The 17,262-nt window shown below is 33.8% G+C and overlaps 2 protein-coding genes across 2 annotated transcripts; both read left to right on the top strand.

Moving 5' to 3' along the window:
• The first annotated feature begins 3,742 nt into the window (after nucleotides 1-3,742).
• On the top strand, nucleotides 3,743-15,448 carry LOC143199995 (uncharacterized). The gene is made up of 8 exons (XM_076410224.1): nucleotides 3,743-3,884; nucleotides 4,247-4,330; nucleotides 9,212-9,348; nucleotides 9,429-9,566; nucleotides 9,633-9,837; nucleotides 9,897-10,048; nucleotides 14,856-15,077; nucleotides 15,130-15,448. Exons 2-8 carry the CDS (start codon nucleotides 4,288-4,290, stop codon nucleotides 15,307-15,309), a joined length of 1,077 nt encoding a protein of 358 aa, XP_076266339.1. The 5' UTR covers nucleotides 3,743-3,884; nucleotides 4,247-4,287; the 3' UTR covers nucleotides 15,310-15,448.
• A 498-nt stretch (nucleotides 15,449-15,946) lies between these two features.
• On the top strand, nucleotides 15,947-17,243 carry LOC143200002 (uncharacterized). Its single transcript, XM_076410230.1, has 3 exons — nucleotides 15,947-16,816; nucleotides 16,872-17,018; nucleotides 17,077-17,243. Exons 1-3 carry the CDS (start codon nucleotides 16,069-16,071, stop codon nucleotides 17,142-17,144), a joined length of 963 nt encoding a protein of 320 aa, XP_076266345.1. The 5' UTR covers nucleotides 15,947-16,068; the 3' UTR covers nucleotides 17,145-17,243.
• The last annotated feature ends 19 nt before the right edge of the window (nucleotides 17,244-17,262 follow it).

The following is a 17,262-nucleotide window of genomic DNA, read 5'->3' on the forward strand; positions in this document are numbered from 1 at the left end:
ATATAAATTCGTGACTATAAAACGTCGCAATGTTGCCGTATCAACTTGAAGTTTTAGTTTATTTTAGTTTTGACCTATAACAAAATTCTAATGCAAACAAAAAAATGAAACGAAAATAACGTTATCAATTATCAAATTGCTTAAACTACAGCTAATTATACAGCCACAATAGGTTGTAGATTAAAATTGTTTTATTATATTTACATTGAACACTTTTCCACATCACCAATAAAGTATAGGCGCGTTTTTTATGTAGTATTATACCCTGAAGATCTAATACACCTAATTGACAATTGTATATCCGATATATTTTACTTTCATTAGAGAGCATATTTACTTTTTTACGTTTAGTCCTTGTTTCCTTCTTTACTGTGTATCCTTATCAAGTCATTTTAATATCAACGTATTTCTCCTTAATTTATTCTTTTAGTATCTGTGTACATCTTTCTTACATCTGATAAAACTAAATTTAAACACTGCATCCTCCCTAATACATTTGCCATATCTGCAGAACAGTTGAAAACCTACTACTCATGTATATATATATATATATATATATATATATATATATATATATATATATATGTAATTGTTGAGAATATACATGAGTATTAGGTATCTATGCACACAGATCTTTCACATTCTATAATTCGACTTTCTATATTCATGTTATATTAATTATATACTGATCTTTAGTTATTTCATCATCATCATCTCTTGGAAATTATCAGCATTAGATCATAATCCTATATCCCGAAAATCAGCCACTGTCACTTTCTGAGTCACTATTCAAGTCAGTAAACTGTTCTAGTCCATCTAACACTTGTACACGATTGTACCATTTGTCTATATCTTCTTCTGTGTCTATGATGGAGTTCATCCAGACTAAAGGTGTTGCTGTAGACAATGCTTCTTTCCACGAATCCAGACAGTTCTTGCTAGTATATCCTTTTCGACCTATATATCCAATGTAGCACTTCTTTTCCACACCCTATATCAATTCGATTGGATTGAACATGCTGTGATAGGGAGGAATATATTATGTCTTTATGGACATATCTTTCAGGCATCTAATCTACTTTGTAGCTATTTTCAGGCCTATTTGTAAGAAAATAAATTATATAAAGCGCTATTAAACATTTCATTTATATTTAACGAGTAACAAGTTCTTCACTCTTTAACATGTTATTTTCAAAATTTAATTTATATTTTGTAAACCATTCCGTAATTACAGCCTTTGTCCATCTATTTGTTAGGATTTTTTCCACCAGTGGGCTATGATAATGTGAAAATTTTTCCTGATATTAAAATCACAGCAAATATATTAATGTTTAAAAATTAAATATTTATAATTAAATGTAGTAAATTAAATAATTAAATGTAATAAACATGTTATGGGTGAATTCTCCATGGTAGTTGCCCTTGAAATTACTGTATAACACCAACTCCATTTTTACCTAATTTCATCAATTTTTGTTGTCTTTACGCTGTTTTTATTAGCGCCTTGCCAAGAGTGGCTCAATATTCCATTTAGAAATATCCATGTCTCGTCAAGATACACAAACTGAAATAATAAATCCTCCTTAATTTCATAATATACTTTTAAAAATTGTATTTCTTCATGGAAGTTTCTAGAAGAAGAAGGAAGATGGTCTTTCCATTAATCCTGTGCGTGGATTATCTTAAATTTAACCATAAATTTTGCATGTAAATCATATGTTTCCTAATAGGCCCTATCTCAGTCTCTGGTGAAATAATGTTTATACATGTCACTGCTGATGATATTTTTTATTATATGCACCTCACTACACAGCACTACACAAGATCAGATGGTTTGATACCTTTGGGTCTGTGTCCTGTTCTGGCTGTATCCAAAAGCTGCAATACTTCAATATTGTCATGAGAATGGGGTCTTTCCTCATGCCCCCTTGTAATTCTCTTGATTTCTGACTGACTATGGGTATCTGAAGGTCTCGATGTAGATAATCAGTCCTATAGTATTCGGGTGCGCCCACAATACCACTCAGGACTTTCTACTGAAAAAATTGTATTTTGTTTATGTTGCTCTTTGCAGAACATCCCCATAATTGAACTCCGTATGTCCATATAGGTTTCATTATTTGCTTATATAATAGCAATTTATTATGTAGTAATAATTGTGATTTTCTTCCAATTAGCCAGTACATTTTCCTATATTTCAATTCCAGTTATTTTCTTTTCTTCTTTATATGTTTCTTGCAGCGAAATTTTGCATCAAGATTCATTCCGAGCGTTGCGTTGTTGCTATATGGAATGATAGTATTATTTAATGTTATTGGTGCTTGTTAATTGTAGTTAGTGTCGTTAATTTTTATTTTCCAAGCTTGTGTCCAATTATTTACTTTTACTTCTTCACTATTGTCTCCGACAGCTATATTCGCAGTGTCATCAGCAAGTGTAGCCATCGTAATATTCGCGATTTGTGGTATATCACAAGTGTAGAGTAGATAATTCTTCTTGTTTGACTCGAAACATTGTGGTTGTAATGTACGATTTTATTAGTTCTGTGTGTTGTTTTGGTAACATCTTCCGTAGTTTATGGACAAGGCCTTCATGCCAAATCTTATCAAAGGCTTGTGCTACATCCAAGAATATAGCTGAACATACTTTTTTACTTTCGTAGGCGTTTTCAATAACATCTGTTATTCTATGCACCTGGTCATTTGTTGAGGGCTTGTTAATAAACCCAAACTGGTGTGTTGGTATTAGGTTTTTTCTCTATATGATCGGTGTCTATTTATTGGATTACGCATTTTTAATCAAAGTGATCACAAATATTTGGTGATTTGAAATTGATAAAAACAAACAAAGCGTCAAAACAACGTTTGCTGGTGTAGAACCTCTAGTATTTATTAATTTTATATTCTGATTCGGTCACATGTTCGCTCGAATCAGACAGCATTCTATCATTTTTTTAACTAAAATAAGATGAATTTACGAATTATGATAGGCAACACATTCGACATCGTAATGACGTGAGTTCACTGTTATTTTGGAGTAACTATACATGTTATTTGATGTAATTTCAATTGACGTAATGATCTAAATTGAACGAAAATCTAAAATACCGCTGAATCATCTGTGATTTTATGGTGTCCAAAACACTTCACTGCACACTACGGCCAAATTCCTAGACGATCGTTGTTAGCGTGCACCACTGTGCACTTAATTATTATATAAGAAAGCCGAGAAATTTTAAGATATTTTCACTTATTTCAACATAACTAATGACGAATTTAACGTAATATATATTATGAATCTAGAATATCATATATAAGAAAATATATTGCGATAATCCCTAATAACCTTGATGATAGTGATACCTGAAACTCGAAGTAAAAGTGAAAAGGATTTAGAAGGTTCAAAACACAGAATGACTATATCCATTAAAATTTGGACAAAAGAACTCTACGGGTCAAACTGGAAAATTCTGGCATTCATAACATATGTTCCAGGCTGAGCTTTGTTAGATTGTCCGTATTTACTTACTAGATCAAAATAAGCCGCAATTAATTTTGCTAGAGTAGATATATAGTAAGATTTGCCCAAGTTCTGGATAAAACAAACGAACAATAACCCATCGGGGCCAAATATATCAAAACAACAATAATAACATCGATTTCAAGCCTATTGTCATACATATAACGAAAACAAATGATAATCAGAACAAGTAAAGATTCAGTGCCAAGCTTTTAATTTTAGTGGTCGGCATAAAACGGTTTCAAGTACATTTTTACACAGCATACTACGATCCGAATTTATATTAGTACAGATTAGTGCCAACGTTTCACATTTTTTACGATTTTTGTACAATACACGCGAGGAAACGGATTGACTGTCTTTAGGTTAGTACCGCATCTATATTGGCATCTAATGGAGGAGGATCTCTCAAGCACCAGAAGTTTCCAACGACATTCAAGTTTCCGTAGCACAACTTCTGACTGCATCAGAGATACCTCGCTCGATTCACGTCTACTTTTCTCTCGTCTGCTCGTTGCAAAATCGACTTCCATCAAGATTCCTGTGTGTGTTCATGCCATGAATGTCGTGTCTTCCGTCTTTGTATCTCTGCTTCGATCTATACCTAACTGTATGTACATATAGTAGCACTGAGCTAAAGTTTCTGTCACGTTAGATATAATGTACAGATTTTGCATTCACGCAGTCTTTATCAGAGTCCATCCTTAGCGGTTATATTTGGTTGCAGAAGACGTTCCTGATACTGTGGATGAAAATAATCAGGTGGACATGCCATTTTTCGCGACGGAAGAAGGCCGATATCTCGCTTCCTGTAAGTAATAGCCCCAATTTTAGAAGCTGCATAAAATAAGCATTAATAAATAGTTTCCTTAGTGTGAGCGTTTTTTTAAGTTTGATTCAACAAGGGCGTAAAATTGAAATTATATTTAAAGTAAAACAATATAAAACGATTTAACATCATAAATAGATGAAAACAAAGATAAATTATAATTGAATAATATAAACGTGTATATATTTAACTAGCGACCCGCCCCGGCTTCGCACGGGTGCAATGCTGATACTAAATTAAATACACTAAGAAAAAATATGAACGTTGTATATAAAAACATAGCGGCCCGCTCCGACTTTGCACGGGTATAAAATATATATGCCTATGTCACTGAATGAAAACATGATTAAAATCGATCCAGTATTTTTGGTTCATTCATTACTGCCCTTGGCCTGCACGCATTAAATTTGGAGTAAAACAATTCCTCTTCCCCTATACTTACTATGAAGATTTCTTGCTATCTTTGGAATATCTAAATTCATACAATTTTTATTACATTACACATTTTTAAACGCAAATTTTAAATTTGTAATATCTCCGAAAATATTTGTTTAATTTACATGCTGTAAGGAACCATATTGATCTATATTAATTGCACACTGTATTTAAGGTACTTAATTCGATAAGGATTAATGCCGTATTGCTTAAAATAGCTTCGTAAATAAGCCATTTTCTCACGTAAAAAGTAAACAATAAAAATGGTTAATGTGGGTTATCCCTAAAAGATAAACATATACCATCGCGGACTTTTTTGTAGACCTTTTTATGGTGTACAATACTGTAATACATTAATTTGATCTAACTCGTAGGGTTAGGCAGCGTTTTTGCTAATTGCTAAATAAGCCTAAAAAATAGGTTAATTTACGACATCACGTTAGAAACCTCTAAAATTAGCAATGTTACCTTAGTATATTATGCATGTATTATACATATAAACCTTCCTCTTGAATCACTCTATCTATTGAAAAAAACCGCATCAAAATCCGTTGCGTAGTTTTAAAGATTTAAGCGCACATAGGGATATAGGGACAGAAAAGGCGACTTTGTTTTATACTATGTAGTGAAGGTGCTAAAGCGATACGTTCTACTGTTCTTGATTCTTGACTTCCATTCTTCTATCTTCTTAATTCTGATTAAATCTTGACTCTCTTCACTGTTTCTTAATCCATGTTCTTTGACTAATTCGGTAATTATTTTACTATCTCGGGTCTTGGTTCTGTCACCCTTTCATTTTAATTTTGTCAATTCTGATGCAGTTCAATTATGTTATTTGTGTCAAATCTGTTCTGATGGCAAATTCTTTAAATAATTCTGAGTTTCGTTGTCGATGCATCGTGTTTTATCACTGAAGGTCCTTCCTTAGGTTCTTGATGGTGGTTGAGAAGGTTGGTTCAAACCTTTCCTGTATCCCAATACTTTCAGAATTTCGGAGAGAGAAAGACTTTTTCAGTTAGGAACTTCTCACGCCAATAGAACACGTGCGTTATGGACTCTTAAGGAATGCTCGAAATTCCACGATCTCGGACCTTCTTGATGTTTATGGTTATAGCCACAATAAGGGGTCCTCTATCAGATTTAACTTCTAACACGCTTCGTCTAGCCTTGAACCCGAATTATCAGGAATACTCAACAACGATCCGATGGGACATCATTTTTGCTAGGCAAATGTTTTCTATTTGCTCGGTGCCTTACTTATCTTGACGTAGCTTCACCAGACGTTCGATACAATGCGATATTTTATATTGTCCCAACTCATAATTCTTTTCCCATCTTACAAATATTACAAGAAATAGTTAAATGGTCTAATAACTTAGACCCCTAAACCATACAAAAGGAAACACATTATAATTTTCGGAAACTTAAAATTAAACAATTTTCTTAAATACAAATAAGTCTATATATATATATATATATATATATATGTAGATAAAGTAAAAATATAAATAAATAAAATATATAGTAAATAAAAATTATATATATATATATATATATATATATATATATATAAATTTTATAAAAATATTTCATTTAATGTTGAATGTTGAAATTATATATAAGGAGATAAATGGTTGAATAGGTTTAGGGGGTACATAAAATTTAAATGATAATATAAATTTTTGAAATAACATATTTTATTAAAAAAGTTATTGAATAAAATGAAATAATAATAATAAATTAATATATGCCCAGCTTTTGTATTTTAATAAAAACATTAACATGTATTATTTAATCAAGCCAAAATAGTTGCAAAAAACAATGCAAAAAAGATACCAGCACATAAAACTTATATAAAATAATAATTACCTTTAGTATTACTTCTAATACAATTGTATATTATTTCTCTTACACCTTCTGCTATTTGAATATTTTATTTGAACAACAAATATTTTCATTAATTTCCATTTTACATGACAACAGTGAAAATATTATAAAAATCTTCAAATATAGTTCTTACTGCACTTTTTACTACTATTCTTGACGAAAAAGCCCGTTAATGAATTGACTACTTCCAGCTTTTCATTAACTTATTGTTATTGTTTCATTAACTAAAACAAATAGATGGTTGATTACATAAAACTTTTACAAAAATAATAATTACCTTTAGTATTACTTTTAGCACAATTGTATATTATTTATATTATTTCTCTCACACCCTTTGCAATTTGAATTTTTTATTTGAACAAGTATTTTCGTTGATTTCTATTTGACGTCGTTAAAAACTTTTTGCTACAATTTTGGTAGCTAACATTCCCAATATAGCCAAAATTGATGCTGTTTGAATTTTATAACTTAAAAGATTTAACCTTGCATTCACTGCACCTACCTTGTATATTTTAAAACTAATATATGTTAAACCACCAAGAATAACACAACAATATAATTATTATTACTATAGAATTAGTAATGTAACACACTATCGATTTAAAAAGAACGTACCATCATTAGAAAAAGAAGACAATACAGTTTATTCTATATAATATAATGCATCTAAAATAATTTTTCTAAATAACGTATCCTAATTGGCACTGACATGGGTGAAATAAAAATAAAACATATTAGCAATACCAGGACATCTTCTTTTCGCCCTACATACTTTTAATTTTGTTCCAGCTAACACTTGTTTCACACCAAATAAGTTGCTTTAAATATTATATAAATTGGCTAATAAATTCTATAACATACTTACATAATTACATAAAAAAAGATACATATTTGGAACCTATTAAAAACAAGAAAATATTCTAATTAAATAAAATAAGACCAAATATTTGGTATAAAAAGTATAAAACGTTAATTATGAAATTGGGTGTAGCAATTGCGATTTATTGTAAGCGATAGATCTCTATTTGCGACAATAGTCTGTTTAACCACAACTGTTGGTATATTTATAAAGATAGGGTAGTTGTTAACCATAGACTCTACGAATCTTTAGGAAGAAAGAGATTTGCGACTGGTCTACCCCTTTTTATCACCGATCAAAGGGATATATGTGGTCGTTGTCCCATCTTGACAGCATACTGTTGTGGTTAAATCATTTGAGCATCGCTTGTACCTTCGTCCGTCAATTTGTCTTTGATGATCTTCTGAAGTGCACTGTTTTTACCCAAATGTCGATGCTGCTAAAGTAATTGTAAGTAATACTTTCCTAAGTTTTGGTTTATTCAGCTTCAAATAGTTCACGGTTGAATAACTGAATAACTAATGCTATCCGCCTTTGGTGGTCATACACCCCGAACAGCAAGCTGCCTTAATTCCAGTAAATTAGAATTAGTTCCCAGCAACTTCAATCGGCATTTGGTGGCCTTATACCCTGAATTTCGGTCCTTGTGGCAAGAATCCATGGACTATGGCCACGGCGATATTTTCCAAAGAATGAATGTTTCCTAACTCTAACAATTCATGGCTAGGAGACTCTGCGCAGTTTCACTCCACCTTTGGTGACCTTAAACCAGCTCTACTGCGATACTTTTGCCCGAACTTCACTAAACTATGTTAAGGAATATTTGTAAATACCAGTAAATACCAGTCAACCTGCCTTCTTTACTTGAGAAGTAATTTATCTGAATGAATTCAAGAGAGAACAGGGTATAAAACGAAAACTTAAAGTAGTGAAAATGTAGAAGAACATTAATACAACAGGAGGAAGTGGCGGTCTGTTAGTACGACTGTATAAGCAATTTAATAAACGAAACCCTTAATTCTACATACTTCTCTCGAAACATCTCACCATCAGACATAAACTTACCGTTTTTTATTCGAACAACCAAGACCATATCAGTCGAATTATCTAATATATTTAATAAAAATGAATAACTTTTTATATTGAAAAAATGTAGTTATAAAAAAAATGAGGTACAGTAATCGTGCCGTCTTATACAGTGAATTAAAGTTATTTTGTTAAAAAATTATAGTAGTAATTATAGTAATTTATAGTAGTTTAATAATAATATAATTTATAATATTAATTTATAAGTTTGTAACGGTATGTAATTTGAATTTCGCGCGCTCTTGAAGTTGGGAATGACGAATGAATGACGTTCAGAAATGTTAGCCAATAAAAACGTTTTGGCGGTATTGACTAACTTCAAGAGGCTAACGTCGCGCAGAACGTAACGTCTTTCAAAATAACAGCAGTCGAAAAAAAGAGCTGAATTTGAGAAGCGACATTGCGATATGATTGCGATATACATTAGTGCATTAAACTAAATTTATTTCTGTTGGAGTATGAGTTCTAACAAAACAAACTAGACCCCACTAGTTAATGCGGCAACATTGCGACGTGCTGACGTCCTACATTTTGACGACGGGCATTGGCCGTTTTATTGGATAGACTATATGTTACCATTTTTAAATCTATTTCAGCTCTGGGCGATCCCTTAATAAAAGGACTTACAGAGGTGGCCAACAAGAGACCCAGCGATCCCATAGCCTACCTGGCCACCTATCTCTATAACTTCGCCCGGAGCAGGGACGGTTCCAACAACAGTGACGACAACCCGGTAAGCACGGATCAAATCCAGTGACACAACGCGACCGCATAGACGATTGATTTTCTGTAAAAAGTTGTCGTACTCCTTAGGATCAGCGCGAAGACGACATCACCGAGTCGCAGAGGACCACGGCCCAAGCGGATCGAAGTGACGTACCGGCGAACATCGACGTAGTCACCGTGGAGCCCGAGGACGGGGACGATGGTCATTCAAACGACGCCAGCAGAGTGAGAACCGAGAATATCCGTATTAAACATAATTAAAATTCCGACTACTTTGTTTTGGGAGCGTAGGACGAGCACGGACAGAGTATGCTTCACTTTGCCGCCGCCAGGTCCCATGGTCGCAACGCCCTCTACCAACTTCTGCTTGAAACCGACATCAACGTAGCATATCGAGACGAACTCTACCGTACCGCACGGGATATCAGTATTCAAGCTAATATACCAGTAAATACCGCTGAAATAGATAAATATATTCTCCACATCGCCACTGAAGGTTAACACTAACATCAATATTCGAAATACGTTAAGTTTTATTAAAATATCTCTTTTCAGGTGATACTAGTAAGCTTGTGAAACTTCTTCTGGACGGATATGATCACATTACCGATATAGTGGATGAACAGGAGACACCTATCATAGAAGTGGTTGCTAGGGAAAAGCAAACAGAAACTGTTTCCTTTTTACAGTCAATTCTAGCTTTTGAGGTGAGCTATAACAAAAATATACTACACATAATTACATCTTACAATAGGTACGCTTAGAACAATCTTAATTTACAAATTAATTTTTACTACTGTTCGATTAATACATCAGTGCGTATTTCCAAACTTAAAATAAAACCAAACTACTTAAGCTAAAGTTAAAAATCAAGAGGTCAATTTTCTGATTTCCTGCGTGTTGTCCAGTAGCTGTATTCCGCGTTACTCTGTAATTATTACAGCTTACTTGGATCGATAACGTAGCGATAACCTTTAATAATTAATTGTAGAACTTTGTTTTGGGTGCATTGGATTACTAGTTGGTTTGATGCTTTAATACAACCCTATATTTGCAGCCCATAGGTCCAAATTGGCTTTATCACTGACTGATCAATCTCTTTGATTTTAGGTCAAGTAGAGAGTATCTTCCGACTAACCAGTACGGTTGCTTGATTTTGAATCTAATCTGCTCCCCTTTTTGTCTAGCATGATGTTTCCAATTTAACCTAGCACCGAGATGTATTCTGAGGTATATAGCTGATTCTGCTTGAGGAGTCGGACATCCGCCAAGTGATATAATTAGCATTTTGTCATTTCGCCGCAACGCAAAATTAACATAGACAGATTTCTACAGCCTTAAGCAGAGATATACATTTTGCTATAACAACTGCGTCGGTAACAAATGTTCCAAGCACTATTTCTTTTGTTGTTGGGATATCAGCAGTATGGAGCAGATACAGGAGTGGTCCCAAGACACTACCTTGGGGAACTCCAGACGAAATAGGTTTAAGTGTTGACCCTTCATGCGAGAGAGATATGATTCCAGTAGTCGACCTTAATTCTGCGGTAGCCATTTCTTAATCTGCAGATTAATTACAAATGCTATATCCAGTCAAAAGCTTGTGAGGCGTCTAGGAATATTGCAGGGCAGTATTTCTTTTCTTCCAACGCCTTTTCAACAACCGCTGTTATTCTATGCATTGGGTCAATTGTTGAGTGATGATTTCGAAATCTAAACTGGAAATTCGGTAGTTCTATAAATGGTTTAATACGTGTTAACAGCAGTTTTTCAAATAAATTTGATATCGCAGGTATCAGCGAAATAGGCCCGTCAGATCCAACTTGTTCTGCCCGTTTGTCATGTTTTTAAGTATAATTGTTCGAGCAATTTTAATGTTCCATTCCGGAATATGCATCAGTTTGAAACAGATGTTGAATATATACGTCAACATGATGATTGCTTTTCGTGGAAGCTCTCTCAATAACCGAGGTAAAATATCATCCAGACAACTTCCATTGGAGAAATCAGATTTACAGCTACATCGGGCTGATAAACAGGATTTGTATCTTTTTTTGATTCTATATAATTCGGTTGGAATATGTTAGCTAAATTCTCTGGGAATAATTCAGCTTTTTGATAGTTGAGTCGAACCCATTCATTCCGATCGTTTTTAATATGCGATATTCTAATAATTTGTCTTTTAAATCTCCGTGTTGCTTTCCATAGCGTGTAATCTTTGACAGGTTCCGGGCTCAATTTACTTACGTATTATTCGAAGCAACTCTGTTCATATTCTTTAATCTTTTTATTCATCTAATTACCAATTCTATTAAATATTGTTCTGTCTACAGCATTTCTGGTTGTGTGTCATACTTTTCTAGATTTTCGTTTTTCTTTTATCAATTCCCTAGTTAAATATTGGGTTAAGTTACTAAAACACGTGAAATATATAAGCAAGCCTTGTTTTGCCTTGTATAATTTGCATATACACTACAAAACAAATGAGCCACGAAACTCTTGTGAAAGAATACATTAGAAATATTATACAAAATAGGGCATATGGAACAATCCAATGAATTAAAAACAACTAATCAGCAGTTAAACCAAAATCTGTTACAAGATCAGTTATAAAATATACATGAGGCACTAAGAAAAACGATATAAAAGGATACTTCACCGACGAGGATGAATTAGAATGAGGGTAGGTGAACAGGCCGAATGAACAGAAATTAAGAACAAAAATGATAAAACAGGGAAAAGGCCGAGATGACACTTCACCGCTAGTAAGGAAAGTACAGAACATCAAAAAACATAAACGTAACATCTCTTTAGAACTCAGACAAAGGTAGTAGCCCCTAACCAAGTACAATTTAAGGCTTTGTCAAATAATGGCATTAAAGTTACTGTTAATCATAAAATTATTATAGAAAAATTATAGAAATGTAAAAAAGCATCTCATTCAGATGAGACAAAATATAGAAACTCGAATTCCGCACATATTAATTAAAAACTTATAAGCAGTACAGAGTCGAGAAAATTACCATCAACAACACATCAAGGTTATATTAAAAGCGAACTAGAGCCTCAAGGTCATGGAGCCACGTCCGATATACCTATAGTGAAAAAGACAAGTTTAAATGGAAATGCACCACGCTGTTTTACGTAGATGCGGTTCAGATCGAAAACAATAAAACAATTTTTCGGCATAAAATCTTTAGTAAACCGTAAGGAAAAAGTCTTCCGAGGAAAACTAATAGTACCCCTCAATGCAAAAACTGCCAACAGCTTGGGCATACTTAAAATTTATGCAGTAGAAAAACATGAGAAAACCCAATGAAGAAAGCAACGTAATAGCGTAGAAACATATGCATTATGTAATGAAAAAGGACACCCTATGATAAATGATGTGCAGTATACCAAAAAATAATAATAAAAGACCATAAGCCAATTAAAATCACAGCAGTATAACGTCCAAGACAAATTGACAAAACTCAAAACTCGGCAAAGCCATCTGCCGTTAAAAATAAAAAACCTCAAGAAACTGCAATGACACCGACTAAAAATACAAAAGTCACCAAGGAATCTGCCGATAAACCAATTGAAAGGAAAATGCAGGAAAATATAACAATAGTGCCAAACATCGTCGACATAATGAAATTACTCAGTGAATTTCAGACCGAAATAAGACACAATTTCAATCTGAACGCAAACAGTGTTGAAACATTGGAAAAATACAGAACCCTCCAAAACAAAACAAAGAAAAACAAAAATAATTAATACTTCCTAAAAATTGGAACATGGAACGTAAATGGACTAAATCAACGGGTCCGGGAAATACAACAAATCACATAACAGGTCAATTGAAAAGTCCCCCGCCTACCATAGTAAAACACATTTTTTTGGCAAAATTATTTTTTTTTATTCAACATAATTCCCTTCGAGGGTGATACACTGATTATAGCGACCCTCCAACTTTGTCGATACCATTTTTGTAGTACGATTTGTCCTTTGCTTCCAAATAGGCTTCAGTTTCGGCAATCACCTCTTCATTTGACGAAAATTTCTTCCCAGCGAGCATACTTTTGAGATCTGAGAACATTAAGTAGTCGCTGGGGGCCAGATCTGGAGAATACGGTGGATGAGGAAGCAATTCGAAGCCCAATTAATGGATTTTTGACACGGTGCATTATCTTGGTGTAGCAGCACTTTCTTTTTATTCATATGCGGCCGTTTTTCGGCGATTTCGCTCTTCAAACGGTCAAATAACGCTATGTAATAGTCGCTGTTGATGGTCCTTCTTTTTTCAAGGTAGTCAATGAAAATTATTCCATGCCCATCCCAAAATACAGACGCGATAACCTTGCCATAACTGTTGCGTTTTTTTGTCACGCTTTGGAGCGGGTTCTTCGTGTGCAGTCCCCTCGGATGACTGTCGATTGGACTTCAGTGTGAAATGATGGAACCATGTTTCATCCATTGTCACATATCGACGCAAAAACTCGGGTTTATTACGCTTGATCATCTTCAAACACTGCTCCGAATCATCAACCTCTTTTCGGCGTGCACTGTGTTCACCGTCTTCGGTGCTCATCTCAACACATCTAAACTTAGCATACCAATCCTTGATGGTTGATTTTCTTGGGGCAGTGTCTGGAAACTCGGCATCAAGCCAAGTTTTTGCTTCAACTATATGTTTTCCCTTCAAAAAGCAATATTTTCAACACGCGAAATTTCTTTTTATCAATTTTTTTCACAATACAAAAGTTGTTTTACTCAAAATGCTATAATTCACAAAATAATAATCCGACAGCTGTCAAATTTCTACTTTTGAGGTTTAGGGCTAACTAAAAAATATATGGATTTAATTCTAATAGCGCCATTTATGTGTCAGGCCGGAGACTTTTCAAATGACCTGTCAGTTATAGCTCTTATATCGGAGACTTTTTTTGCAATAAAAATTACATTCAAATACGGGGTTAAAAGAAAATGTACAGCATTTCCAACAAGACGAGATTAAAAAAATGATAAATACCATACAAACTACGGTAACATTAAAAAAATGATTTGAAATAAACATTGACTGTACATATTCCAGATTTCCAGCTTGGATTTCGAAACCACCACACAATAATCGAACAAGTGTACAGAGTAACAGAGGTAGTTGAAAAAGTATTTGAAGAAAAGAAATACTGCCCCGCAATATTCCTTTAAGAATCTCGTACTCACTTTGCTTATATATTAATGCGAATACAACAGAACAGTAGTAATAAATTAATTTGTAAATTAAGATTCAACATATCTAGTGTTAAGAGGTAATTAATAAAAAAATAAGAAAAACTTTTTTTTGAAAGTCCTAGAAGTGGTAACATTATCAAAGGATAATGACAACTTTAGTCCTCTGACACAGTGGAAAAACCAATCCCAGTTTTGACCTTTCATTTCGAGATAATACATATTAGTACACGTGGATTACCTTTTCACTCGCCTAGTTCACACTTTTAAATCATTCGTAACTGTATACTTTACCTATAGGAAAAACGCGAAAGAGTTCATCATGCTATTCGTCAAGGATCTAACACGGACGTTATGGCTATGTTGGCCGATGAGAACGACACAGGAAGTGGTAAACTACTCGCCATCGGCAAAAATAATTATGGCAGGTGTTCCCTACATATCGCGGTTTTATGCCAACAAGAAGAAATAGTCGATTTTCTCGCAAATACTTTCACCGACACTCTCAGAATAGGAGATAACGTGAGTATAAAAACATTACATATTCTTACCTTTTAACTTGTGTCACCAACAGTTGGAAAGGACAGCTCTGCACTACGCCATGGGCGTGGAAAAGATGGAAACTATCACTCGCGTCCTAATCAAAGCTGGTGCGAAACGAGTGGTCAAAGATTTAAAGGGGAGACAACCAACGTATTATTTCCTAAACAAGTCCGACATTTTACGTCTTCAAGAAGAGGAGGAAACATTTTAATCTGAACCGGCTACTACTTCCGAGACAACACCGTTTCGCAAATGTTTTCATGTGTCAAAAACTTGCACGATATTTAATAATATTAACAGTAAATATAGTGCACGAAAATATTTAAATATTCATAATGAGTCTCTTTACGCCAGTTATCGGGCAACAAAACAACACTTCTTATCTTTCACCAAAGAACTAGCATTTCTGAATATTTAAAAACAAACTTTCTTGTTTATGTTTATCCTGATTGGTCAGAAAAACGGATATCATTATAGATTGCGGGGTGAGTGAAGAAACACCCAACGTGGTTTTATTTTTTTTTATATAGAATTCTTTCTAGTCGATATTTAATAACATATAATGTCCTATATAGATTTATTACATTTTATACAAATATAAAATTATGTATATCAAATGGGCTGTTAAGATTTTTATGTCTAGATTTTAATGTGTGTTAACGTAGTAATTAATCTAATTATGTTATTTTAAAATGGTAGAAAATCATTCGAACAATTTATACCGTGTTAAATGGTAGAAATAAATTTATGATTGATAGATTCCTGGTTTTTTTCAATTTGTACCATAGATTTGCCCCATTACTTACCATTGGAGTTGCACACCCCTGATTTGCACCTAACGGGTTCCGATGCCAATTTTCAATACAAGTTTCAATTAAGGTGGTGTTGACATGCCAAAGTCAATTTTTATCTTTTTTATTTATATCTCACACATTTTTTTAACGTTAATTCTCAAATAACACTATCATAAATGATTGAACACAAACAACACACAAATGAACGCGAGTGGAATATAGTCAGCGAATATAAAGAGCAAGAGACATCCAAGATAATTAGGAAATATATTAATTCGGCTATATATGTTGAGAAAACGGTTCATGAATTGCCTCCTAACAGAAAGACGAGTCCTTTGTCCTCGTCGGATGAAGAAATGTCCGGAAGAAACACCGTACGACCAAAAACAACTCAAAATGTTGAGAGAAAAGACTCGATTGATTCTGCTGTAGGTTATAATAAAACCGAAAACGTCAAGGAGAAAACATCCGAAAGTGGGTACAGTACAAATCAGTCCCTTAACTGTTTAGAAGGCAGTCAAAGTACTGTAAAACCCGGCGTTCAACAGTGCGATTTGAAACTGTCCCTAACTTGTTTGACTACCGACCGAACCGACAGATTTCCCCTATTAAACTCGAAAGACAAAGACGAAATAGTTCAGAGCTGGATGCGCAAGAAGGAACACGAACTGAAACAAAAGGAAATGCGAGAAGCCAAAATTGCAAAGCAACGAGAGACAGAACGCCAAAAACTGATCGAGAAGGAGAGGGAAAACTTCAAAAAATGGTTGGCCGCAAAGAAAAAGGAAGAGGCACAGAAGAAAATGGAAAAGCAACTACAGGAAGAAGACGAACGAGCGAAAGAGATCGAAAGACAAAAGAGAAAAGAGGCGAACGAGATCAGTTTCAAGTTGTGGCTAAGAAGGAAAAAGAAAAACGATCTTGGTAAAAATAACTTGTAGTGATATTTAACAAGTCATCAAATATTTGACGTTGACAGAGAAGAAAATAAGAGAAAAATTAGCCTTGTTGCATCTATACGAGGAACAACAGAGGAAAATTGATGAAAATGAGAGAGCATATCAAGAGTGGCTGAAAAACTCCCAACACCGCCAGAAACCTATTGCTATGAATAAAGGGCTAGAAAGTAACAGTGTTAATTAATCAATAACCATAAGCAATCTTCTTTTTACTAATATTTGTAGGCCTCTGTTCATCTACATCTGTGACTTACATTAATCCAATTCCATGGTCTCCTAACATTGATATGTGAAGAAGTCAAAATAATTGAATTTGAACACAATGTAGTAAATAGAATTATTATACAATATACACAAAAAACTTGATTTTTCAGTCTTTCCAATATAAACCAGGTGTTTGTTGCATATCAT

This window comes from Rhynchophorus ferrugineus, unplaced genomic scaffold (assembly GCF_030347505.1).
Source record: "Rhynchophorus ferrugineus isolate W39M unplaced genomic scaffold, kcgeb_rfMv2 rfM7, whole genome shotgun sequence".
NCBI lineage: Eukaryota > Metazoa > Arthropoda > Insecta > Coleoptera > Curculionidae > Rhynchophorus > Rhynchophorus ferrugineus.

Excerpts from the sequence above, each read along its gene's own strand:
- LOC143199995 (XM_076410224.1), top strand. The coding sequence starts at position 4,288 with ATGCCATTTTTCGCGACGGAAGAAGGCCGATATCTCGCTTCCT. Across the intron at positions 9,349-9,428 it reads ACAACAGTGACGACAACCCG|GATCAGCGCGAAGACGACAT; the intron begins GTAAGCACGGAT and ends CGTACTCCTTAG. Across the intron at positions 15,078-15,129 it reads CTCTCAGAATAGGAGATAAC|TTGGAAAGGACAGCTCTGCA; the intron begins GTGAGTATAAAA and ends TGTCACCAACAG.
- LOC143200002 (XM_076410230.1), top strand. The coding sequence starts at position 16,069 with ATGATTGAACACAAACAACACACAAATGAACGCGAGTGGAATATAGTC. Across the intron at positions 16,817-16,871 it reads GAAAAAGAAAAACGATCTTG|AGAAGAAAATAAGAGAAAAA; the intron begins GTAAAAATAACT and ends TGACGTTGACAG. Across the intron at positions 17,019-17,076 it reads TATGAATAAAGGGCTAGAAA|GCCTCTGTTCATCTACATCT; the intron begins GTAACAGTGTTA and ends TAATATTTGTAG.